Source organism: Neopelma chrysocephalum, unplaced genomic scaffold (assembly GCF_003984885.1).
Source record: "Neopelma chrysocephalum unplaced genomic scaffold, ASM398488v2 Primary Assembly neopelma1_97222, whole genome shotgun sequence".
Lineage (NCBI taxonomy): Eukaryota > Metazoa > Chordata > Aves > Passeriformes > Pipridae > Neopelma > Neopelma chrysocephalum.
The window spans coordinates 3,522,468-3,549,501 of NW_020925863.1; the positions used below are offsets into that span (position 1 = coordinate 3,522,468).

General features: G+C 35.2%; 1 protein-coding gene across 1 annotated transcript in view; it reads left to right on the forward strand.

The window, feature by feature from the left end:
- The window catches only part of CDC14A (cell division cycle 14A), a 55,000-nt gene that overhangs the window by 17,052 nt on the left and 10,914 nt on the right, over window positions 1-27,034 (forward strand). The window contains 10 exon segments of the mRNA XM_027671894.1: window positions 3,423-3,502; window positions 11,816-11,882; window positions 13,998-14,060; window positions 17,080-17,167; window positions 18,370-18,600; window positions 20,720-20,858; window positions 22,877-23,033; window positions 24,967-25,082; window positions 25,636-25,683; window positions 26,707-26,835. Of these exon segments, the coding sequence (XP_027527695.1) occupies window positions 3,423-3,502; window positions 11,816-11,882; window positions 13,998-14,060; window positions 17,080-17,167; window positions 18,370-18,600; window positions 20,720-20,858; window positions 22,877-23,033; window positions 24,967-25,082; window positions 25,636-25,683; window positions 26,707-26,835 (1,118 nt within the window).

Below are 27,034 nucleotides of genomic sequence, written 5' to 3' on the forward strand. Positions count from 1 at the left end.
TTCTTTTCTCAGTTTATTTTCTGTGATTGTACAAGCTTTTTGAGCCTAGAAAGTCTTTTAGCTATGAACTCTACCAATATGTGAAAGTTAATTGAGAAGGCTTGGTTTATTTGTCCTGGTGTTAAAACATTAAGTGTAAAATGAAACGTGGAAAGCAGTGGATCAGGTTCTAGGAATGGGTTTCCAGTGATGATTATGCAACTTAGATTGTTCCATTAAAAAGCTTCTTAGACCCTATAGCTATTAAAATATTTTAATAAGAGGTTTGAGTGAAAGTTAAATCTTAAAACTTCACTGGCAATAGTTTGCCTGGTTGTAAATTGCATCTCAGGAAGATGCATTTTATAAATTTCAGTTTTTACAATAGACTTCCTGTACATTTGGTCTAATCATGCCCAGTTGCTAAAATATTGTCCTTGCTCTTAAGAATTCCACACAAATTACTTCTGTCACTAATTCAGATTAAGAAAAAAATATTTAAAGTGTTACAAGAACAGAAGAACATGCAGACTTCCCTGATCATGCAGTGGTTCCTCATAAATGACCAAGACTACAACACAAACTGGTCAGTGAGGTCAGAAACAGGGTGCTACTAGGTTTTGCAAAATCTTATCAGGCACAACAGAGACTATATGGAAGCTAGTGTTGTTCAGCTTTTCTTTTCATCTGTTTGGAGATTTTAGATGTTAGGATTTTTAATCTAGCCTTCCACAATAGTTAATCTTTTCTTAAAAAAGAAAATTGTTTTGAAATACCGTTACAAGTCCTTTAGTGCATACCAAAACTAAAGTAGCCTGGTTTGGCTCAATTTGTACTTAGTAGTTTCTGAGGGGACAATGAATGAGAGTAGGGATGAATTAACCTTAACTCCCCACTTGTTATCAAATAATTAATTCTTGGAGAAATCTTGAAGGAGAGTGCATTTTCACCTGTCTGATAGCACATGTATGAATGGTGAGTTGGCCTCTCTTTCCATATATTTAGGGTATGTTTTTTTTACTGATGGAAACCGAGGAACACCTACCTGGTTGTGTACTCTGTCTAGGATTGAATTCCTTGGGAGAGAAGAGCAGGAGGAATACTGGTCTGTTTATATCAGTGATTGCTCTTGTACTCCTAGAGAAATGGGGCAGAGGGAAGAGAGAACATAACACTTTGCTGCTACTAGTAAATCTAGAGCTTTAATTCTACCCTGTAAAAAACAAGTAGTAGTTACCTCTTGCAATTCTTCAGAGACTAAAACTTGATTAGCGGCCAAAATCTGACTTTTAAGCAGTCTCAATGGAACATGCTTTTGCACTGTGGCAAACCCTGGAAAGAGTGAGCCTTTTTTCCTTGTAGATAGCAGGTGGGCTGGCCATATTTCACTCTCACGATTACTTTAACTGTATATTTTGGTAGTAACAGCATTTATTAGACTTCTGTTATGCCGGGAAGGGAGAAAAGCTGTTGAGTTCTTAAGGTTGTAGTTTTATTGCAGGAAATTACTGGGTAATTTCAAACTACTATGGCACATTCAGTGATTTGCTTGCAGGAGTTTTTCCCTAATGTAAAAATTTAAATTGGACATCTCAGCCCTACCTGAAACTTTAAAGGTTTGTTTGCTGGTAATCTAAGCATGTCACGTTACTGCTCAAGCCTGTTGTAATCCTTCCCTTGGACGGTCAGCAAGTACAAAGGCTTTTCAGTCACTGCAGTGTGTGCAGCCTCTTCTGTACACCTTTCTGCACCTTGCTTTAGGTTGTCTTCACAGAACTCCTGTGGTAACGCAGCAGCTGTAGAGGGGATCTGTTCCAAATACTTCTAATTTTAAAATGGCAGGTGCAGGTGGGAACAAGATGAATCCAAACTGCATTTGAAATATTGTGGATAAATGTTAAGGGGCTTGCAAAGTACTAATTCCCTCTTTGTTCTGCAAGCTTTTTAGGACATATGGTATGAGTTTTCTTGACAGTGGGTATATCTGGCCAGTATTGCTACACATCGTGTGCCAGCATAGTGTCACAATTGTGAGAAGCTTGTCTTTCAACCATTTCAATACTGATCCATGCTATCAGTGTGACCATGGTGAGTGGAGCAGCAACATTGGAGGCTGAGACTAAAATACAATTCCAAGTTAGGGGATTGATCTTCTGAATGGAGATGAGTTTGTGAAGAGGGTTTTGGTCCAAAATTAGACTAGCTGTTCAAAGGACTCAAATAGGTGGTGGTTGAAAAAGAGATTATTCTAGACCATCTATTCATTGCATAATGACAGAGTTTTTCAGACTGTTTTATTTTAGTCAATTTTTTGTGTTTTATTTAATTCTTATCTTGTCTTTGCTGTCTGCTTTGTCCATGCTTGAGGAAGAAATGGAAGAAAATCTACCTAATGTGACAACATCTTACAGAGTACTAAGAATCCCATTAACTTGGGATAAAAAGCTAATTGCAGATATTCTGGGAGTGAACATCACTTACCTATATTCTATTGTGCTCAGGGTCAAAAGTTGAATGGAGCTTTTAGATCAGGAACTCACCTGTGTCCTGGTTAAGAAAATAATTACTGGAGTACTTTATAGTCAGTTAAATGTGTGTAGAGCTGTAAAGCAGCCATGTAGATGCTGGTGGTAAGGTGAACTGGAGGGAAATGGCTAGAAAGATCGTGTGGCTTGGTTTGCAATAAATGTTTATATGTGTGAAATATGCCACTCCAAACTGAATGAATTTCATATTTTGTAAATGAAGTACTTGCTAAATATGTGTTCTGAGTTAGGTTTATTTTAGGACCAACTGCACTGTACAAATAGGAATTGAAATTCAGAAATATGTACTTGTATTCTAATTTCTTACTTAAGCCAGTGCAGCTATTAGAAGAATGAACCTTGGCTTTGGGTGTTACATTAACTATATGTTGGTCTCATAGTAATATGTTGAGCTTGTTGAATTGGATATTTTTGTTAATTAGTAGTTTGATATTGACAATTAGAAATCAGAAACTACTTGTGTTGGAAGATCTTCCATTGAGATGTGGTGGAGAAATGTTTCCTTAGTCAGCTGCCACGATGGTATTTTGACTCATTTAAAGTTAGACAGAGAACTCCCAGTATAGATATGTGTTTTTCATCTTAATATGATGTTGAGTCTGTCCTGAACTCTCTCAGTTGAGCAATATGTGATTTTTTTTTTTCTATTTTCTTTTTTTAAAGTAGAGGAATGACACAAACCAGAAATTCCAGTTTCTGTTGACTTCTGTTGATTTCTGAGTAATTTCTTTGTGTAGGTATGTCTTTTCTGACCTGTGTATGTCCATAGGAGTAGCTCATGAAGGAGTACGGTATGTATTCTTAGGAGTTTAGTGGGCTGAGGGAAGTTAACATCTGTTAATGACATTTCAGGCTCAGGGCTGATTTTTTTTTTTCCTCTTCCCCCATCCCTTTTAGGTAATATACTTGAAGAAAACACCAGAAGAGGCTTACAGGACACTTCTGTCTGGATCTAATCCACCATATCTTCCATTTAGGTATGTGAACACAAGAAATGAGCCCAGCTTTTCTGTTTGGGATTTTGCTAAATAAATTTTTTTCAGATTGCCTTCCTAAAAAAGGGTTTTTTCTCTGATTCAGATATTGTATCAAAATGACTGATGTCCAGAAAAAATAATTTTTACATCTGGTGGTATTACTTGCTCTGTATTGTGATAATAAATCATTTAGATTGATATAAGTTTTAAGTAAGATTCCTAGTCTTGCAAACTGTCAGTTTTTTAAAATAGTTCTCAGCATGTTTGCAATTTAGCAATTAAACCTTTTCTTCATCATGTATCATGTTTTACTATTTGGAAGTCATTCAAATATTTTAAATTACTTAGTCTGTAAGTAGGTAGACTTAGAGGAATAAAGGGAGTTGTATGCTGTTGTATTTTCTCTTTTACAGAACAGGCACTGATATTCAAGTTATTAAATGTTTTCAGTTAATCATAGATAATTTCCATCAATCTGTCTTTATTCTCTGTACAAAGATCATATTGAGACCCAAATCTAGGGAGTTTTAGCTATCATGCCTATCTAATAAAGAGACTTCCAAATTTTTTTCATGGTGTGAACTATGCCGTTGTGCCTCATGAATGAGAATACCTCATGGTATTCCTATGCAAACACTGGCAATAAAAGTCAACTGCAAGAAGGTCAATATCCTCCTTTTCAGGGGAGTCAGCATTTTACAAGTAGTGTTCGCTGTCAGCCAGTGCATTTGTAAATGTAGGCCTACCTTGTCTGTATCAAATTCATCTGATTCTTCAGCCACTCAGCAGAGGAAGATCGGATTAGCTGTTCTCATACTTTGTATAGGAGCCAGATGCAGTGTAAACTGTTGGGATGGTAGATTTTATGTCAAGACCAGTTTGACTATGAAATCTTAAACCATCAAACACATGTTTTAAGGAGGTATTAAATCAGTGATAGCTTTTAATGGCAGAGAGCTTATACGTTAACCGGGTCCTTGATAGCTCTCCAAAGCCCAAGTAGTTCACCAAGCTAGTGGTATCCATATTTTTTCAGAGAATTATAAAAAATACTTGGTACAAGGCATAAGGAAGTCAGTTATTTTAAATGTCAATGTTTTTTAAGTTCTCCAAATTCTGTATAAAACACGGGGGGGTGATCTACGTTAGACAAAGAACAATGTCTTACACGTGCCTTAGCATTGCTTACCTGAGAGTGTGCTCCATTATCTTCCTAGGCATAAAGATGAGGCTCAGCAGCCTGTAGTTCTCTGGCTCTTCCTTTCTACCCTTTTCAAAAACAGGAGCAATGTTTCCCTTTTTCCAGTCACTGGGGATTTTGCCCCACTGCCATGACTTTTCAAATAGGATGGAGAGTGGCTTGGCAACAACAACAGCCAGTTCCCTTAGGACCCTGGGATACATCTCATCAGGCCCCACGGCTGAATAGCTGTATCTTGTTCACCAATTGAAGACATTTACTGTTTGGATTTACAGTAAATTGTCTTTAGGTTTTTCTCTCCCCTACCAAAGTAAAGATTAAGGTGTGTAAAAAGAATTTCTGACAAAGTGAAGAACTTTATTTGTCAGATCCCAAAACTGTAAGACAGAAAACTTTGAAGGAATACTGTGTTTGCCGAACAGTCTCATATGACCCTATTTGCTCAAACCAAAGGCTACAGATCCTTGCCTTGCAACTAATTCCTTATAATAATGATGTTGATAGTAGTAGTAATAATAAAGTCGCTGTTTCTGCTTGACTAGTAAGGAGTAATGAAAGTAATTGGCTCTGTGCTTTCTTGTGAAGCTAATAGGAACCACAGTAATAAACTTAATGACACAAAAAATTTCCTTTTAAGTGTTTTTAAATGATTATTCAAAGGAAATCCTCATGACTTTGGATTCATGAAATTCTATTTCAAAATAGAAGAGTTAGCTACTCCAGGGTCAGCAAAGAAGGCATCAAAAGTATAGAAGAAACGCAAAGATTTTCTGAAGATAACTTTATGTCATATACACAGAGCATTTTGTATTTTCCAGGGGAGAGCATACTAAATAAAAACATTGGAGAAGGCAATGTCCAGCAAAGGGACTACTTAGTCTTTGCTGTCTGGGTTGGCAAAATAATTACAAAATTATGATTGTTTCATTCCATTTGTCAGCTTTAGGAGAAGAGGGCAATAAATTTAGAGAGTAAGAAGTATTCTGAAATGGAATTCCTTTGCAGTCTTTGTCTGTGTATTTCAAACCCTAGGTTGTGTTGGCCAAAACTAAAGCACTTTTGACAGGTTGTGGGGTTTTTTGGTGGATTTTCTCTGGTGTGGATGAGTTTTGGTATTTGGGGTTTTCTTTGTTTTTTTAAACACAAAGCTTTGGCTATTTTAGAGGATGGGAGGGAGGCAATCTTCTTGAGCAGAGCCTGGCTGTTTCTAGAAGGAATGTAGTATTATGAGCTTTTGCTAGAAGAATTAAATGTCTTGATTTCTTGAGCATTCTCTCTTATATGGTGTGAGACTAGAAAGCACTTAAGTTTCTTTTGGATCTGCTTTGGACTACGTCAGATCTTGGCACTGGATAAGAGCCTAAGCAGATTCTATTACCTGCGGTGTAGTTTGTCCTCCTGGGGAAGATGAGTGTGTAACCAACCTGTACCAGAGGTGAGACAAAGAGGAGGGAGGAAATAAACTGAAGGATTATGACAAGATAGGAGGCTGGATAAGAAGTGGGATATCTGATAGGGAAGGGGTTATTTGGGATATTTGAACTCATAGGTAAAGTTTGGTATAGATGCATAAGGAGCTTAAGAGTTACTCAAACTGAGAGAAGGCCAAGTAGATCTGATGGTGTGCAGTGGGGCAATCTAGATTAGGAGGGAATGGAAAAGAAATAATTAATCCTCCTTCCTTGGTTTTCCAAGGCCTTTGAGGTATTTCCCCCTGTGTCCATTTCAGGACATTTGAGAATCTCTGTTGCAAAATATAGCGTAATACAGAGGCTCAAACAATTGAACCTGTACTGGAAGCAGTAGCTCTGCCTTAGGTAGTATATCTGCTTGACACCAGACTGTACTGTGAAGAAACAAGTTGGTCTGTGAAGGAAATAATTTGAGATGTTAATCACTGCGATTCAGTACTTACTGACGAGTTTGTTCTTGCAGCCTGGAACTTAGATATTATATAACTTCTGTAGTATAGATCAACTCTGTTTGAGTAGTTCAAGTGAAGAGTTTATCAGAGAGCAGTGATCAGTTAAGTGTTACAATTGGACTGTTTAACAAGTTTGTTAATTTGATATCTGAAGTGTCTTCTATTTGAAAAAAATAGGCAACTTTGAATAAGTAGAAGCTGCAGAATTGTCAGATTCTTTGTGGAGTACTGAGGTAAGTTTACATGAAGTGATCACTGGGAAACCGATCTACTTTCATCTAGCTCAGTGACCTCAAAAAGCCTTAATCGGCTTAGGTCTTCAGCTGGTATTTCATTTAAAGACAGCTTCAGCAAATATAGTTCAGAGGTGGAAGGAAATCAGAATAGCCCTCTTACAAGATACATGGAAATTTTGTTTAGTTTTTATGGTAGAAAAACTAAAGGTAACTCGAGAGGATGAGGCACACTGTATTTGAGACACTTTATTCTTATTTTTGGCTGATTCACTGTCACTTGGTGACGCTCTAGTTTCTTGAAGATCTTACACATATCTTCTCACTTCCATTTAAAAAGCAGTGCTAACACCAGTTAAAATTGTCGTAAATACCAGTTACGTAGTGTGAAACAGTTTCAAATTTTTACCTCAGTACAATACTACTCTGTATTGATTTTATGTTCAAGAGAAAAAACAAATATATTTTAATATTTTTATATTCAGTCTCTAAATAATGACGTGAATTTCAGAGTTAGATTTTAGTTTGTGGCTTTTGGGTTTGTTTCTTTATTGGCAAGTGCTGGGAAACAAATTGTTTTGTTATTGACAGCGCTTAGAGGTTTGGTGAAAGAGAAAGCATTATGCAGTATTGAGGTCAGCTGCAACAACTGTGAAATGGGATAGGGGATATGCAACTCTGTAATGCTAGCTCAGATTCGTACTGAATCTGTGTCTCCTAGAAATATTCACATTTTTCTCATTTTGAAAGCAGATAGAGTACTGTCAGGTAATAGCTGGTAAAACACTGCTTGAAAAACAAGGTGCTTATACATTTGACCATAAAAGACTAAAATAATACTGTAATAAAACGTGATCAGCAGCAAAAATCAGAGTGCTGCAAAGCAGCAGGAGATGTCTGTATGTGCTCTGTTGCATTATTCTGATATGAAATGAGGTTTTCCTTTTTCTTTTATGCTTTCTTAAACACAGACTTCTGAGTTGAACAAAGAGGTGTAAGATTTGAAGTGCAAGTTTCACTTAAATGTTTTTATACATGCCTATGTAGTCCCAGTGAGTTAAAAATGACTACTGTCTTAAATGTAAGCACATGCATTAGCTTTCTGTAAGATACTATGCTGACTGTGTACAGTGGACAAAGGAGTAGAAAAAGTTTAAATAGGAGGGATGTCTGGAATTAATTTTAATTTAATCTAGAATATGTTTCTTTAAGATTGGTAAAGGTATTTTTTCTTTACAGTGCTCTTCCTCATGACTGTTAGTCCTTGCATTTGGTTTTACTGTGTAACAAAGTGTGACCCATTCAGAACCTATTGCATTTTATGCAAGCTAAGATCAGTATTATTAAGTATTGCTCTAAAACTTTGGGGATATGTCTGTCATTCTTAGAAAGAAAATGCATGCTCGTGGATCTAGCGCTATGTAATTGACTTCTCAAGCCAAAGTGGTATGACAATAGCTGTATTTCTAACACAGTTTTAGTAAAGGTTAGTACTAGTTCTGACAGTATCCAATGTTTTTATCCATGGTTTAGAAATTTGTACAAAATCAGTAGGAAGGCAGGTTGGCTCAAATTAGTTAAATTAAACTAACTGCTCTGCATTAGCTTTTAATTATTTTGTTTTCTTCAGTAAATACATTTATCCAGGAGGATTCAAAAAACAGGTTTAAATTTGGGGGTTTTATTTATGAAGCTTTTTAATGATTTCACATGACTTCTGACTGATTTCTCTGGGATAGAAAAAGAATGTGATAACCCAGCCTCGGCCTGGAGGAAGTCACCTAGGTAACTGGGGGGAGATTTGTTTTGATTTTCCTTGTAACAAATAAAGTATCAAAACAATTAGTGACTTAAAATACCTTAGCCAACTCCCTCTAAAGAAAAAGATATTTTACTTGAGTAATTTATTTAAAACATTCAGGAATTCAGGTCACAGTAAACTCTTTACCTTTTGAGTTTTTCATGGCCTTTCTTGACATGTAGTCAGCAGTAAGATTGGCATTGTGCATCTGTCCTCTCTCACATTTCTGCAAAATACTTTTTGGCTAAATTGTAAAGAAATACTGATGCTTCTCTGGAATAATGTGAAATCATCTTTTTTGATAGGAAGATTGAGTATTAAAAGATGTCACTTCATAAACATACTGTGACTTTTTGTCATAAATAAACTACTTTTTTTAAACATTGTTTTAATATCTAAAACAACTCTGTAAAGTGTAAGCGTAAAGTGTATTTGTTCTGAAACTTGTAAAATGGGTTTCATCTCCTAATACTGAATCTACAAGCACTTGCCTTACCTGTACTTCAGATATTGCTGTACTGTGTCAATAGATCCAGCATGCAGAGTCCTCATGGATTATGTGTACAACTTCTGCCAGATTAATTTCTTTGTTCTTAAACCTAAAATGTAATACCTACAGATAGTTTGGTTTAATATTCTGGAGCATAAAACAGTAAAGTTTCAGAAAGTTTTGCATGTGGAATTGATTCTAATCAGCCAACTGTACTTTTGGAAACTAGAGAAGAAAATATGTATGTATATGTATTCCTGGATTTACTCCGAAAAGGATTGGGAGTGCTAAAATAAAAATGACTGTGGCTTTAAAGAAAAAAAGTTGCATAGATTTTGTTCTATTATCTTGTTCTCCAAATTAGGATACAAGGAACTTTTATGATTTGCTTGTGTTTTCTTACCAGAAGATAGTTGAGGGACAGAGCAGGAGAGAGAGATTATGGCAAGGTCTAATATGATATGCTCAGTACTTGCCCTGGTTCATCAAACACCATGATGCCCTTGAAGCCTTAGGTAATATAAGCCACTGCTTCTGGGTGTTGTTTCACTGCCACCTTGCACTGTTGTTCATACCTGTTGCTTATGTTTTCATTACGTTATTGCATTCTGCCATGAAGGATAGATGGGGGTGTGAGTTTTTGAGATGTCAACTCTTTAAAAAAACATTAGAATACTGCTATTCTTTGAGTTTCTGGAAAATTGGGATTAGGTTTAAACAACTTTTTATTTGGCCATTCCAAAACTTTGACTCTTTGGAATTTTCCTAGCTTTCAGTCTTCCTACTGTTTCACTGTGTGTGGATGGCAGGTGTCAGTTGGAGCACACCTACTTTAATGATTAGGTGCACACCAGCAGAAATGAGACGTGAGACATGGATGGTGGAGGCAATCCATGTCAGCACCATCCCTGTGCACGTCACTGGTAATAGCTGTCTGTGGGAACTGGAGCTAGGAGTTCTGTTCACCTGGAATTGTGATAGGCTTATCTTGTACATCTAGGTCAAGTTCATTGTTCTCTCTCCCTCTCTCATAGTATTTCTTATTAATGGATTAGAGATTATGTGGCCTTTTCCCTCAGTATTGTTTTCCTGTACTGCACTATCAGATGCCTCATCAGTCAAAGAAGTAGTTATATACATACAGATAAAATATAACTTGTACTTTTGTTATAGCAAAATAACATGTAAAATAGAACATCTGCTATGATCATATCTTCCATTCATATTTCTCTAAATATTTAATGGGTTTGGATTTTATTTTTGTCAGCCCTTCAGAAAACCAGTACAGCTTTTAAAAACTTTCTGCTCTGTACGTGTTTCCAATGGGTCCTTCAGTTTTTTTGCTCAGAAGACTTTTTTTGTTTGCTAAAATGCTTTTGTGCTAAAGTGATCTGTTATCTGCTTTTACTTTGTCAAAAATGTATTGTCTGTAAAGTTCATATTTTGCTGCTTTTATATGTTCTGCTTTATCTAGTGTAATGAAAATACTGGGTTCTCATTTTTTAAACCTTTCCTGTTGGATTTGGATATGGAAAGTTTATACACACTTAAAAGTTCCCTTTCCAAAACATTGTGCTTTAATAATCTAATTATTCAAAAGCTTTTCTAGAGTAGCCTGCCTGTAATATGACACTGCCAAAGATACAGCTTTTCATTTTCTTAAAAACATTTTCTATGAACATTGCTTGTTCAAAACTGCTATACTTATTCCACTCTTAAAGAATAGGTGAGAATATTCTGCCCTTAAAGTACTTGAGGTTGAAGAAGCATATCAGTATAACAAACTTCATACTACTTATAGCAAGTTTTCAATGAAAGATTGAAATTTTGAATCAATTATAGATTAAATATGTATTTGGGTGAAATGTAAAATTTTGCAATTCTGATAAATTGCAGTTCTTAGGACTCTCTCTAAGATAGCTTAGAGCAAAGCTATAAAAGACTTCTTTAATGAGTGATAAGGAAATAATCTGCTCAGGAAGAATTTGTTAAAATCGAACTGGTCTGAAAAAGTACTTTTTCATTTTTCCACAATGCATTTTTTGGTGGTTGGTATGGGTTTTTTTTAATGTTGGCGTCTCTTACCACTTGAACATGTTTTGATTTGGAGTCTCATTTCATCTTCTAAAGACAAATTGTAATTTTCATAGTGGTAGAACTGAGGTTAAGTAATTTTAAATTTAATTATATCTGGATAACTTTGAATCACATCTGTAATCAGGCATCAAAACGAAGGCCTACAAATTAATTCCAAACTAGTAGTCTGTTTGGTTGTCCCTGTTAGACAGTGTAACTCCATTAAGACTTGAATAACGGTTAAAGCAAGCTTTGCTTTATTTGCTGCTGTCATTATACAATTGAGAGGATGCAACGCTTCCTGTTCCAATATAGTATAAATGATTTGGTAAAGGGCATGTAGTTAGCTGATGTAAAATATGCACTCAAAATTACGTGCAGTATCTAACTGCACTTACTCTGAGCTGTGTCTTGGGAAGGGGAGTTCTTTAGCATGAACAAGCTTCTAAAAAGATGTCTTCTCAGGCTTTGAATTCAGAGTTCTCAGAGGGAATTGAATAGCTGGAATGTATTCTGTTGTGTGCTGCCTTTCCCCAAGTTCCTAAAATAATTCTGTGTATATTAAATTCATTTGTATTAAATCTATAGGGATGCTTCATTTGGAAACTGCACGTACAATCTTACCATCTTGGACTGTTTACAGGGAGTAAATAAGGTAATAACATTTTTCCTTAGCAAAACAGGTTTAAATTGATTTTTAAATCATGAGGGAAAATACTGTTAAAATAGCTTAGAAAATCTGGTCTCAAAAGGTCTGTGAATGAGTAGTACGCTCTCATGAAGCCTGAGGTACTGAGGACTGTGTTTGAGTAGAGCCAGTGGAGGAAAGTTACACTTCTACTGGCTGGCCTAGCCTTTGACAGCTTTTTGAACTTCACCTCATGACTTGGAACATGCAAATGCACCAGGCCTGGCTGGAGGCAGCTTTTGACAATGCAAGGCACTGTGCTAGACCTGCTAATAGATCATTTATAACCATGGGGAAGAGGGAATAACAGGTGGATAAAGTCAAGTGATACAGAATACACAGGTATACTGTGACTTAATCTGAGCAGTTTTTGCATGTACCTGGCCCAAACTTTCCCCCAAAACACTTGGTTCAGTGTTCAATGCTAATCTTTTCAGAATTGTTTAAAAACAATTAAAACTAAGGTATCTTACTGGTGGTTTGATGTCTCACTTTCAATAGTCCTAGGCAATATTAAGCTCCAGTATTGCTTTTTTAAAAAATGTTACCTCACATCTTACTTGTCAGCCTTTAAATTTTGTTCATCGTTTCCCATTGATCTTGATGAAGGGAGCAGGCTATAGGAGCAGTTCTGTACGGACACTTTATAGACCATTTGTAATCCTTAAAAGTATGGCAAAACAAGTGTTTTTAAAAATTGAAAAAAGATCAAGCTTAATATTTTTAGTTCTGTGGGGGTGGGAGAGGAGCTGTCAGTTAACAGCAAGACTGTAATTTGTGAGGCATTCTACGGATCCTGAAGCTCTGAAGTAGTCAGTGCAGTCATTGTAATTTATCTGCAACAAATACATCAAAAGGACTGTGAGAATCAGTTTTCCTCCTTTGTTACCATAAAATTTATTACTGAATTTTTGTCCAGTTCACTTACAGAGGAAAAAATACTTCAAGCAGAAACCCTATGCCTTAATTTAAAGTAGTCTTACCTGGATAAATTTGGTGTTCCTGTGCATGTACATCATATCCATGTAATTCAGGAGGCCTGCAAGTTCTGGAGTGCAGCCAGCCAGCCATGCTTAAATGAAATACATTTCTCAAAATCAGCTGTTCAGACAAACCTCTCAGTATCTTAGGTTTCATGACAGTCCAGTCACTGAGCCTGTGTTTTCTATAACAAAGCTAGCTGTGATTTTTGTTTTGTCCTAAAAAGGTGCTCTATATGTAGCAAATAATAGCAGTCTGATGATTATTTTTTCTAAATCATAGATCTGTGATGTTTTTTTATCACACTTTAATCCCAGAATGTTGTGTAATATCTACACTTCTCAGAATGGAATAGATTCAGTATAAATACATGCCTTCTGCCTATTCTTTGAAATAAATTTGCACTATGAATTCTATATTCATAGAATTGTTTTCAATATAGTATTATACACAAATCTTCAGTACAAAATTGGCATATTTAATAATGGTACAGTAATCAAATACAAAACTTCTTTCAGTCCTGTAATAAACACTGTCTAATGTAGTCTAGTGAACTTTATCTGTGTATTAAAAGAAGTAATAAAATACAGGTTATGCATGGTACTGTATTCTGTACATGCCATTTTGCCTAGGTATTATGGTGATAAAACCAGTGTATCATATAAAGTATGGAAAGTGAATAAACTCTCAACGTACTCAATGTTTTATGTCCAACTGCATGAAAATACATTCAAGCATAGAAGTCATTGAATGAGTGTATGACAAAAAGGGAATTGCTTTTTACTTGTCATCTGCAATACAGAAAAAAATCACACATGGTGGGGTGGGGAGAATCAGTTTTATAATTTAAGTGATATGCAACAACTTTGTGTCCCATCATAATGTCTTTGAAGGGGAGATAATGAATCTAACATGTTTCAGTGACATTGTTGGAGTTTTTGTTGTCTGTGTTGTTAATCTGTGCAAAATGTAATGTTGTCTTAACAAAAAGGCTTCAATAAACATAAACATCTAGGGATTTAGTTCTGATTCTCAAAATAGTATTTTAAATGAAATTATATATCCTATTTCAGTATAAACTGACACCTTGTTGCCTTTTAGGCTTTGCAGCATGGATTTTTTGACTTTAAGACATTTGATGTGGAGGAATATGAACACTATGAGGTTTGTACATTTAATAATGAGTTGAATGTGTTTGGTTTACCTAAAATAAGAGTACACAGTATCCCACAACTTAAAACATACTGGAAACACATTTTAATTCAAGTAAAACCCAGTGTTCATATGTAAGGTATGTACATTGAAACATGTATGCTCTGTGTGAAAAACACGCAGCATTAATATCCTTGCAATTTCAGTGCTTCACATAATAAATCTACCCTTTTCTCACAGCCTTTCTGGCTTCTGGGATGTCTTTCATGCTTTCCCAGCCTTCCCCCAGGATCCGATCCAAAGTTTCTCAGCTCACTCACAGAATATGTGTTTTCTTTCAGCACTTGTTAGCTGCTTCTTGTGTTCCTGTTAGTCCCAAATATATGTCAAATTTTTTTTCATTCCCACATAGATTAAGGACATTTTGAACTTTTTTTTTTTAGTAAAGGAGGCATTATATGGAGATTCTAATAATGGAAATACATACAAAATATTTCCTGATGAAGTCCCAGAAAGCTAACAGATGTCATGCATTGTTCTGCCAACCATTTTACAGCTTAAGTGTAGACAAACTCTGGTTGTCTCTGGATGCTTCTAGGGCTTTGTAACACACACACCTTTATCTGCTGGAAGAAGAAAGTTATTTCAAGCTACATTGCCCTAGAGAAGCTTTAAAATATGCCTGTGCTGTACCTGTGAATTGGGCTGTGTACAGAGGAAATTTCAGGCACAGAAGGTGTATGTACATATGGTCCAGAACAGTTGTATTGGACCTCATCTTTGGAACTCTCCTAAATTCCTGAAATTGTATTGGTTAAGCAGAAAGAAATATATTCAAATATTTAGTATACCTCTCGTTTATATATTAAACTCTCTGGTTTCTTATACGTGTGTTACTTTACTGTAGCCAGTATTCTTCTGCTATTCTTCCCCTCTATTGCAATTTTCAGAAAACTTGAGAATAGAGTTGCTCAGTCTGAAAGCATCCATTTTAAGAGCATTTCCTATAGCTGTATGTATTTCAGATACATACTGAAATACCTCCTGAATGTTGAAGACAGTGAAGGCAGAAGAGGAATAAACAGTGGGAAAACTTAATTGATAGCACAAATCTGTACAGTATCTGTTGTTTGCAATCAACAGTCTATAACAGAGAGCTATTCACAATACTAGAAAGCATTTGTAGGATTTCTCTATCCTGTAATGTTTCACAATGATTAGGTTGAGAAATTGGTGTAGCCTTTGCTGAATTACCAAAATTAAATGAACAGGAACAAAAATTTAAAGTATTGCTGCTTTTTTTGCTTAATCTATGTACAAAAGGAAAAGGCCCGTTCTAGAAATCAATGGTACTTGGGAATTATTAGGGTTCTGTCTATGAGGTAGGTGTTAGTCAGCCTCAAAAAAAGTATTAAAATAATTGACTAAAGGTATTCCATTATCTTGTTTAATGCTTAACACCATTTTAGTTTGTGAAAAGTACATGTGTGTGAATGATGTTTACAGTATGCTGCTTACTGAGTTTAAGAAGCAAGAACTTGGAATCATCTTCAGTTTTTTGTCCATTTTTTGGTATGTCTTCTCTTTTTTTACACATCATGGTCAGCTTTATGTGTAGATATGTCCTGTGCTATATTTCAAAAACTTTAAGTGTTCCAGGTTTTTGCTATATTAGGTCTTCAAATGTGTGGTTATGTGGAGAAAAGTTGCATACGACTTAAATGGAGCAGGCTAAAGGAAATTTTATTTCATGTTTGTAGTTCTTTTATCTTACTATAAAGACAGCTAATTCCCCTTTTGTTGGACTGGATGTAAATTACTGAAGTTCTTAATTTTTTGAGTAATAACGTTGTTTGCACATACATAAATTTTAAGCAATATGAACTACAGCTATCTAAGTGATTCGCAATAACCCCTGTAACTATAAAGAATTACTTAATTCACAAATAAAACTGGTAATACAAATACAGAAATACTTCTAACGTACTGAACAGGGCTTCTTCCCTAAAGGGAGTAAAGGTGCTCCAGTGTTGAGTTTGTGGTCTGTGACACAGACCGGGGGGGTGCGGGGTCCTGGCTTGGCAGCGAGGTTGGCTCACTAGTGCTTATGCAACCCCTGTGTGAGGACATTTGGAGCAAGCCTAATGCGTGCAGCTAAGCCAACAGTTGGTGAATTGATTACAGTGATGTCCATTATCAGAACCTTTCACTCATTAGGATGTTTTGATGAGCCGAGAGCTAAAAACACGAGCTTAATAATGCAGTTGAACTGAGTGCCATGTCCTTAAAAGTCATGCTGAGAATAACTGCACTGCCAAATGAGGAATGAGCAGTCTTCAATTAAAAAAAGAAAAGAAGGCAGTTCTGAACTATGGTTCATGTTACGTATTTCCAAAGAAGCTTTCATTTTTAGCACTGACAGAATTTGAAGAGCCTTTTCAAAGTTTTTATGTAAATGTGAGCAAGAAATGCAAAATGTCACAGTTTGAAAGTTTTTTAGAATTTAATCTTTTTATTTGTTTTATACTTTTCTTTGATTACTGGCTCATCAGAGCTTATGCCAATATGTAAATTTCAGTTTCTACAGGGAAAAGATAATTCTTTTGGAGGCTAATTGGTTTTTAATTTGTTTTCTGTGATTTGGGTTTTTTAGCCAGTGCCTTACAGAGAAGCATTTTTCCATAGTCTTTGATTAAAACATAGAAAAATGTCGGTTTGTCAGTGTTGATATTAATAGGTATCCTAAAACACTGAACACTCTAAAGGAGAAATCTTAGATAAAGGACATGTCAGCTGTTATTGGAAAACTTCAGCAAGTTTTGTTTCCATTTTATTTTATTAAGAGATTTCTGAGAAGCAGCTTATGGTTAGTTTTTCCCACATAGGTAAGCTAGCTAATTACATTTGAAGCATTTTGTTTTAATGCAGCAAGAACACAGTAAAAAATAAAATAAAAGAATGAGTAATTTTTTTAACCTTGTATAATCAGATATTAAAATGCTTCCCTCTTTCTCTTCTGAAATTTTTGTAGCGAGTGGAAAATGGTGACTTCAACTGGATTATTCCGGGAAAATTTTTGGCTTTTAGTGGACCACACCCAAAAAGCAAACTTGAAAATGGTATGGTGTATGTTTTAATGATACTCTATGATCTTTTTTTTCCAGCATGTTGAATTGTCACAGCAAATGAGAAGATAAAGAAGTTTATAGATCAGTTTTAATCTTGAGAAATAATCATTCAGTGAGAATTTTATATATGATCATAGAACTTAATTCAAAAGGTTTTGGAATTTTTGCTAGAAGAGTTTTAATTCTTCTATCAGTCAGTGACTTTCATTCTGTATCAAAGTGCCTGAGAAACTTTGGTCCCTTAATTTTCTCCTGGAACCTGGAGACAGTAAATATGATACAGTAAATACGCAGAATTAAAGGTGAGTTGCATAAAGCACAGAAGACTGTTAAGATGTTTGTGACAAAAACCAGGAAAGACTTTAAAAAGAAGCTTGCCTTTATCACTGAAGAACTATTTACAACATGCGTACTGAAAATTGCTAAATTAGCACTAACACTTAAAATCCAGTTGTGAAACTCTAAATAAGCCTCACCCAGGTGAGTGTAAATGCACATTACAAACCTACATTTTTCTCATTATGTTGAGATTCTGATTGCATTTGTTAATGCATATATGACTTATCCTAAGCAGCTGTGTTGTGGCTGGTGTTTGACCTCCCTCCCTGTGCCCCCATCTTCATCTAGAGGATCCTTTTGTCTCTCAACAGAGAATCAAGGCGATAAAGCTTTTTTACTTCACCGTAGGGCAAGAACATCTTTAGTGCTGCAGTTTATTCTTTGACTCGTTTGTTCTTTAACTCTTTCCTCTCATCTGTAATAGAGATCAGCACTCTATTTTCCTCATAAACAGTGTTTCCTCTTAAAGCGTGTTTTTATTCTTTCATCTGCAGCTTGACTGTCTATCTATATATAGACAGCTGTTCTGAAATGCTGAGTTCATATATGTGCCTAGCTTTATGTATAGAACCCTCCTTGCAGAGGGGAGTGGGGAGTAAACAGGAATCAGCACAGTGTTTCACACATACTGTGCTTTAACATTCTTCCTCCTGATACTTTTTTAATAATAGTGGTCTTCATGAGCATTTTTTGACAATTTTTATATTGTTTAACATGTTTATTTTGAATAAAATATTAAACCATTTTTAGTATTAATGTTTATCATTCAAGAAAGGTTTGGGGGGCAATTTTCACTGGTAGGGCTTTGAACTTTATCTATGATGTTCATTAATTGTGGCTTTCTTTTTTTATAGGTTATCCCCTTCATGCACCTGAAGCCTACTTTCCCTATTTCAAGAAACATAACGTCACATCAATCATAAGACTAAACAAAAAAATTTATGAGGCAAAACGCTTTACTGATGCTGGTTTCGAGCATTATGACCTGTTCTTCATAGATGGAAGCACACCAAGTGACAGTATAGTTCAGAGGTTCCTGACCATCTGTGAAAATGCTGACGGTGCCATTGCTGTACATTGTAAAGGTGTGGGCACTTACTTCTCAGATCAAAGTTCAAAATATCTATAAATCCATAGAGTTTATCCAGAAATAAAGCATTTAACAAATAACACTTTCTGGATGTGAAAGTAATGTTGCTTTATGATACTTGACTAAATATATGCCAAATATTTGTTATTTTCATGTGTATATTAAGTTCTTTCATCCTACACTGTTACTTTCAGCAACTGACAGTCTGTTGTTCATTGTTCAGTTTTTTCTTAATATCACTTGAAAACATGAGATTTAGTTGATGCAGGTTTCTCTTTTGCATTATGCTTTTACAGCATTATGATAATTGGCTAGGAAATGTAAAAGACTAAAAGGTTTTCTTTGTGCTTTTGGACTATTCTACATTTTTCTGTTGAGTACGAATTCCACATTTCAATTTGAGTTATTGTGATGCTAGCATTTCAAACCAGCCTAATTCAGCAAATCAGCCCGAAAATACACAAAATATGCTTAGAACAAAGGCTTTGAAGGGTTCAGCTTGATTTATGTTTAGTGTTGTGTAAAGACATTGTGGAGACGAATGTCTTGCCGATCAGAAGCAAGAATGATGCTATTCATAATTTTCCTATGAACAATAAACATGCATATCAAAGATAAATGCTTTATTTGCTAACAAGTTGTTATGGTCGCTAGAACCCAGAAATTCTGGCATTAATAAGCTGGACATCTGCTATTGGGCTAAATGAGAGTATAAATTATTGATTAGCAGGAGTACGTTATTCTCCAGGTTTGGTTGCTAAAGGAATATAACATAATTTCTATTGAGATACACATGTGCTTTCTAAACTGAAGTATTTTTGGTCTTTTGTCTGACCATTTAATAAGCAAACCAATGATCTTATTCTTTTTAGTTTTTTACAGCCTTCTAGATAAGCCTATACAAAGTTGAATCAACAGCTAAGTCAGACCTTACTCAGATGTAATATATTGCAGAGATATTCCAAGCACAGCTTTCCAACTAGAAATTGGTTGTCCCAAAAGTTATAGAAAAGTTCAATGCAAAGGATTATAATGGAAAGTTTGTACATTAGCAGGAAGTTAAAGAACAGAACTGAAATCGATACTTCCTCTTTTAAATGATTCTTCAGATCTTGTCTCCCAGTATACAGTTACAGAACCTCAGTTTGTGAACTTCTGCCCTCATCCTTTTACCTTGGTCATCTTCACTTTCAAAAAAGGGCAGGATTTAGTTATTGGTTAAATGTAAGGAGCTCATAGTTGTGTATGGAATTATCAGCAGATGTTTATCTGCTTAGGGAGTTTCCATGTGGATTGTTGTTGGTGCATAAACAACAGCCACCACGAGACTGCAAATTGCCAATACTGTACTTGGGGGAAAATAAGGTTTAAATGGGGTGATGCTTTACTAGTCAACAAGACACAGGGCTAGAAAGAGACTAATCCTCACTCTATAGTTAGAGATTTTGCTGGTAGTAAAGCTAGTTTTTCTGTCTCTCTGTTCTCCCCTTAAAACAAGGATTAGTTTGTGATTGGGGGGCAGTGGGTTAAATTATTTTAAGCTATTGATATCTAATATTATGTGCTGGTCAACATTCATTGTTCTTTATATAGATAGCGGTGAATAGTTTTTTGAATAAGTTTTGTTGGTTTCACAACAAAACTTTTTCAAAAAGAAAAAGCCACTGGCTCAGAAGACACATGCTCTCTGTGATGTGCATGTGTATTTGCACCGTGATTTTTAAGTATGTGTGCTGGCCTCTCAAAGGTACTTTGATTGTGGTTTTTTACTGGTTTTATAAATATGAAGTTGGTATTCAGCTTGATCACAACTCTTTTTAAAAAATATCAGCCTTTTTTTAAACAAAATATGAAGTAGAATTGAGTGGCACAAGTGATTGCTGTTGCATGCATTCTTCTAAGCACTGTTTATTTTTTGTAAGAATGAAATGGTTGTTCTTATATCTACAGCACTGCAATCCAATTATGTGATAAAGGGGATACTGAATCACAATTTTTTTCTTCAAATACTAAGATGGTGAATAACATCGCATAGAAGTCTTCTTACATCCCATACTTTTATTTGATAATTATGAAATGCTCACTACTGACTGTTGATACTTGTGTTTCTGTAGCTGGCCTGGGGAGAACAGGAACGCTGATTGCCTGTTACATCATGAAACACTACAAGTTCACACATGCTGAAGCCATTGCTTGGATAAGAATATGTCGACCAGGCTCTATTATAGGACCCCAGCAACACTTCTTGGAAGAGTACGTATATACGCACCTTCTTTGCTAATAAGAATCAGCTGCTTCTCTACATTGTTTTCCATCTTGCATTATTTATAGGATCTGCTTTGTCTACTGACATTTGCATATTACTGTCTGTTCAATATATTTAAGGTTAGTTAATATGGGATTGAAATCTAACTTACTCAGAAGCCAGCAGCTCCTCTGGAGCGCTGTGCACTCTGTCCCCTTAAGGGCCACACGATCTCAAGACTCTGCATGTTTGTTTCTCAGGACTTTAGGAGTTACACAAGTTTGTTGGAAGTGGACAGATGTGGACAAAAGATTAAGTCAACAAATAGGATTTATTAGAGTATTAACAAAGGAAGAATAGACTTTATATGTAGTCTGTGACTTAAAATGAATCTTAAAATGGTATCATTGATATGTTATTTTCTTTCTTGTAACTAAAGATTAAATAAGTTCTTGGTGGAGAGCTTATGATCTCTGACAGATTCCTTAGCATAATGTATGAAACATTTCTGATTTGAATCTAATAGTTGTCAGCAAAACAAATGTATGGTTTTAATACAGCTTCAGATTTGATCTTGACTGGCAGTGAGTGACGATATAGACACTAAGTTTAATGTCATAGTGGTTTCTGCATTGTGCATTTACTATTACAGTGGTTATGCTGCTGTTTTTGAGCTGATACCCTGAAAATACTTACTTGGAGGCATTTTCCCTGTTATGAGAGAAAACAGTTTAAGAAAACCCACTACAAATTTGTCTCTTTGGAAAAGAGAGAATTCAACAGCTCTGTCTGAATACAGTCAAAGATGCACCAACTTTGCATCTTAAAATCAATAGGATATCAGAGAAAGAAGTATTACTGTAATGGATAAGAGAAATCGAGCAGGAATAGGGATTTTTATTTATTATCCAATGAATGGGCACTCCTGTATTTGAGAGGTGGCTTGCTGTTATTCAGAATACTGTGAATCACAAACTTTCACAAACTACAAGTGTTCACTGGAGGCAGAATAGTCGTCTTCACACTGTGCTGATGCTTGGATGATGGTACATTGTTAAAAATACCTTGCACAATAGAGCAAAATTATGAGGAAAGGTAATAGATAATGTGATTAGTAAGTGCTGTTTACTTATAAGAAAAACAAGGTCCATGTCTTTTCTTGGTTTGATGGATTGAATATTTGGTTTGATTTTATAGATAGGCAAAGATACTTCAGATTTGTTTCAGTTATACTTATATTACTCATAGCTAAGAGCTGTAGCATTGTTCAGTAAGAATTTTCTAATGTCCTAAGGGTAGTAGATAACTGTTTCAACAATCAGACAAAATTCAAGCAATGTCACCAGTAACGTCAAAATGGGATTGGGAAGAAACATCAGTTCCATCATTCTAATATAAAATATCTTGCCCTCAGGGCTGCAAAGTCTCATCTGACAAAAAGGTAAACCCTTTCAGCTTTGATCTCCCAAACTTCATAGATGTCAAAGCTTCATCTCTTAGGTTCTTTGAGGTTTAATAAAAGGGGTAGTTCGGGGGTTTTTCTGTAGAAACACTTCCACCCAAGTATGTATCAAATCAGTTTGTTACTCTGAATGCAATTAATCTTGAAAGATTTCCAAGGTATTTAATTCAAGCATGTTTTCTAGGCTACCTTTAAAATGTAATTGCAAATTCCTGTTTAGTTAATCTCTTTTCCCAGAAGGATTTTGTAAAATGAAGTTATTCCACCTAGGAATGAAGTTTTAGTACTTATAATATTTTTGTGATGACTACAGACTTGTTTGGTGATTCCGGGGGTTTTTGGTTGTTATTTTTAACCATAATTTTGCTGGGGTTTTTTTGGTTTTGGTTTGGGGTTTTTTTGGGGTTTTTTTTTATTTGTAATAGACATTCAAATTTTTTTTCAGATGAAGATGTATGGAAGGTGCAAATGTTGGCAATCTGTAAGAGTAGCATGTTTTCATATTGGTTTTTTATATTTACGAAAATTTGTTGATATGAATGGATTTGGTTTTCTATCCTGAAGGAAGCAAGCAATGTTATGGCTGGAGGGAGATCACATCCGATCAAAGCAGAAACAGCGAGTAGTTGATGAAAACATTAACAGAGTCCTTTGTGGCTTGAATGACATTTCCATCAGTGACAGCCTAAATAAAGTACAAGACTTGGATCAATACAGGGAGGTAAGTGTTCTTAGGAAAAATTCCAAACAGACTGAAGCTGAGCTTTTAATAACTAGCTGTAGATAATTTTTAGATTTTTGGGGTTTAGGGTTTTATTAGTATTAGATTGCTTTTTCTCAGATAAATTTTTTTTAGTTCGTAATTAGAAAAAAGATCAGGTAATATTTAAAATTGTCATAGGTGATTTTGCAAACTCAAAAGGTTTGCATTATTTCAAGTCATTCTTTCAGGGATTTCCGTTCTTTGAGAATGAAGGAAAACAAAAAATCAGCTTTTGTTCCTATTAGTTAAAAACTTATTCCAAGTTGCTAATTAAGAATGCATCAGTGTATAAACACCCATCCCTTTATCACTGTATTATGCATGGATGAGGTGATGTGCACGTTTAGGGTAAGGACCTTATGACGACTTTCTGGGAGCACAGGCATTAAGTCTTAACTAAAGTGAAAATACTTTTGTTTCTGGAATAGTAAAAATTTTAAACTGTATTTTCCTACACTATCTATAAGAAACAGTTTAGAGAAACTATGCGTTTGCTTAATCCCTTCTCAGCTCTGTAATAACTAAAGAGGTTTTAGGTTGCTGATGGAACTCTTTGCTTGATGTGAAAGACCAGGGATATAGTGAGCACTTTCTTCATATAATTATTAGTATAAATTAAAATAATCATCTGTCATAATCTGGAAGAGCATCTTGAATCGATTTCTGTACAGGTACTGTTTCCCTGTATTTCACTTTTTTACAGATGTCATATTAAAGTTGTTCAGCATTCAGTTTTCAAAACATTTGACTTATCTCATTATCTCTTTGGATATCTGGTTATATCTCAAGGCCTCATTAAAATAGGGCTCTCTAGAAGCTCAAAACAAAGTAATGTTCCCAGTCCCAAAAATGCATGAGGTCAAAGAATCAGAAAAGGGGGCAGCTACATGCAGTAACTGTAGGGCAGGTAAAGACTGTGAAACAAAATTTATCAGCATGTTGATTTATCAGGCTGAATGATAGGTAACAATGGCCTAGCATATAATCTCCAATGAAATCTAGCTAAGATATTTGTATTTTCCTATAATTAATGCAACAGTTAGACCATCACATCATTTTATCAACTTCTATCATATTACTACTTCTGTCAATCTTTTATGTTGGTTAATGGCATAAACTATTGTTCTGTTTTATGCAAAGCACTGAGTTCCCTTAGGCACAATAGGAACTGTGGTAAAAATACTTGATCTAGGGTCAAATGAAGCATAATTGGTATTATTGTATTTTGAGATGAATCTGAAATTGTAAATAGGCATTTAAACAGTGTTGGTATACACTTTTAATATTTCTTAGTTTTTAGTGTTTTCTAAAGCTAGAAGAAATAGGATAAAACTCTGAAATCTGTTCATTCTATATTCCTTATTAAGTTCACATAGGAAATTTTTTTTGAAAACTCATTTTTCTAGAGATCATGACAACTTTTACTTGTTTATTTGTTAAATGTAGTAATTTAGTAAAGTTGATTTTTAGTGCCTCTTGCAGGACACAGCTTCATCTAAATTTCTTCCTCATTTGTGCATAACAAAATTTTGTGTTACTGCTTTCCTTCCGTGCTGATGATAACTTTAAAAGTAGTTATGGACAAAGTAGTTGAGGTTTATGTTTTACAAAACCAGACTGCTTTGAAGTAAATAAATGCTGACATTAGACTTGAGCATCCTGAACTGACTTTGAGGTCAGATTCTGCACAAATCCTCTGTGAGTGTGTGTTTGTACAGTGACGCATTTAATCTGCTGGAGCTCTGCGAAGAGTAGTGCCGATGTATGCACAGAATGGTTGATTAGTCTTTTAGATTTTAATCTTCTTGAAGGAGATGTTCAGTTCTTTGAAACTACACTGCTCCAAAGGATTTGATATATTCTCTTGCTTCTATCCTTTTGTGTTTCCCAGAATGATTTTGAAGACAAAGCAGATGTGGAAACTCAGAATGGCATGACACAGGGAGATAAGCTCAATGCCTTAAAAAGTCGGAGACGGCCTTGTTCTGCTACAACTGGAGCTCTGAGGTAATTAAGTCATTCTGAGGTAATTTGCAATTTTAGATTCTGTCCGTGCTATCAGATCTGTGTGGCAAGTACATGATCTTGTTTAAGGCAGTGGTACTAATTGTACCACTGTCTGTGGTGGAAATTTCTCTAGATATATATCTATTAGTTGCAGATGTGGTTTATTAATTTTTTCTTTTATCTTCTTTTCCTCTTCTGTCTCCCTGTTCAGGATCTCTTCTTACTGTGTAGCCATAAAAGATAATGTAAAAAAAATCCGAAAAACCTTCACATTTCTATTTATCTAGCATTCTAAAACTTATGACTTGAACAAAATATTCTTCAATGAACTTAGTTGTCTTTCTATAATTACTTTTCTGAACCAGTAAAAATATGAACTGTGAAAATAAACCTTTCTGCTGTTTACCTGTAAATTAAGATAGTGATTGTCAATAACTCTGAACTCTTGGTCTTGTATTTTAAGCCAGCCTGAGACATGAAAATATACTTTGGCAGAGGGGAAAGGCTTTTTATCCTTGGATAAAGACTGAGACTGCTGCTTTTGTTTCTTTAGGCTGCAAGACATGAAACTGCACACCAGGTCTATATCACAACCCTTCAGGTATTAACTTTAAAGTTCTAGTTATAAATGTTTACCACTTGACTTGGGTCTTAATTTTCAACATTTTGGGTCATAGTTATCACATCAATTGATTAGCAATTTCTGGTTTACAAGAATAGGCAGATAAGTTTTCGAAACACCTGCAAATTGCATGCTTTACTCCATTGAATCTAATATACAACATGTAATATACTATCATTAGAAAGCATTAATACTGAAAAGAGCACAATTTTTTTAGTTTTGTGACCTGGATTTTTGAGTTGGATTACTCCCTATGGCTAACATTGAAAATGTCTGTTTTACCCTTTCTTGGTAATTAAAGCTACTTCTGTTTAATGCCATTCCTTCTGTGCTTGTAGTTGGAGATGTGTACCCAAGTTCTTTGATCTGTTAAGGTCTGATCATGATAATATCCCCTGGTCTAAGGATGGAGAACATTATTGTTTTAATAAACTATTGTAGGCAGCCATAATGGTAACATTATTGAGTAGTCCAGTGTAACGTATATACAGCTCAATTTCAAACCATGAAGAATTTGATCATTAAGAGCCCCACTCTAGAAGGAGCTGTATGTTCTGTGCAACTTTCTGAAAATGTTCGTGCTGTCACTTGGAAATGATGATGATCTCGTGAAAGCTGCAGTGTCATTTTCTTCTACTCATACTCGATTTATAAGCACAAAAAGTATTCTTTCTCAAATTTACATTTAAAATCTATGATAAAATTTACAATAAATCTATAAAATTGGACACTTGGCCTTCATAAAATATCAAAATGAAAAGTAGCCTATAACTGTATAATAAGATGCAGCAGGGGAAATTCTTGGAGTGGAATATTTGAAAAGTTTTTTTGAAAAGATACTTGAAAACAGCCAAATTGTTGCATTTTTGGTGTTCTCAGACTTGGGAATTCCCACTTTTTAAAATACCAGTCTATGTATTGAAAGACTAGACTGTATGTGTTTATCTCATATATTTTAATTATAAAATCTTGCTTCTCACTAAAACTCTGCACTCCTTTTAGACTGAATACTTCAGGTGGCACAGAAGGATCCATGTCTCCTCTGAAGGCCTCCAAAGTGATGGCAGTTAACTCACCATCTGCAGAAAGAATAAGCAGACTTGCCACATCCTCAGGATCTAACCTCAAAAGGTTTTTTTCTTCTTCTCATTTTGGTTCAAGTACTTACCGTATTCTCCACTGGTTGTCAGCACACGTGCAGTCTGTGAAGCGCTTGCTGTTCTTGGGTGTAAGAAGGCTTAAATTTACTTACAAAGTCATTTGCTGTTCCACGAGCCAAGCTTTAGTTGCCTACAGATTTAAAAAACAAAGAAAAGTTAAAACCTGTCCT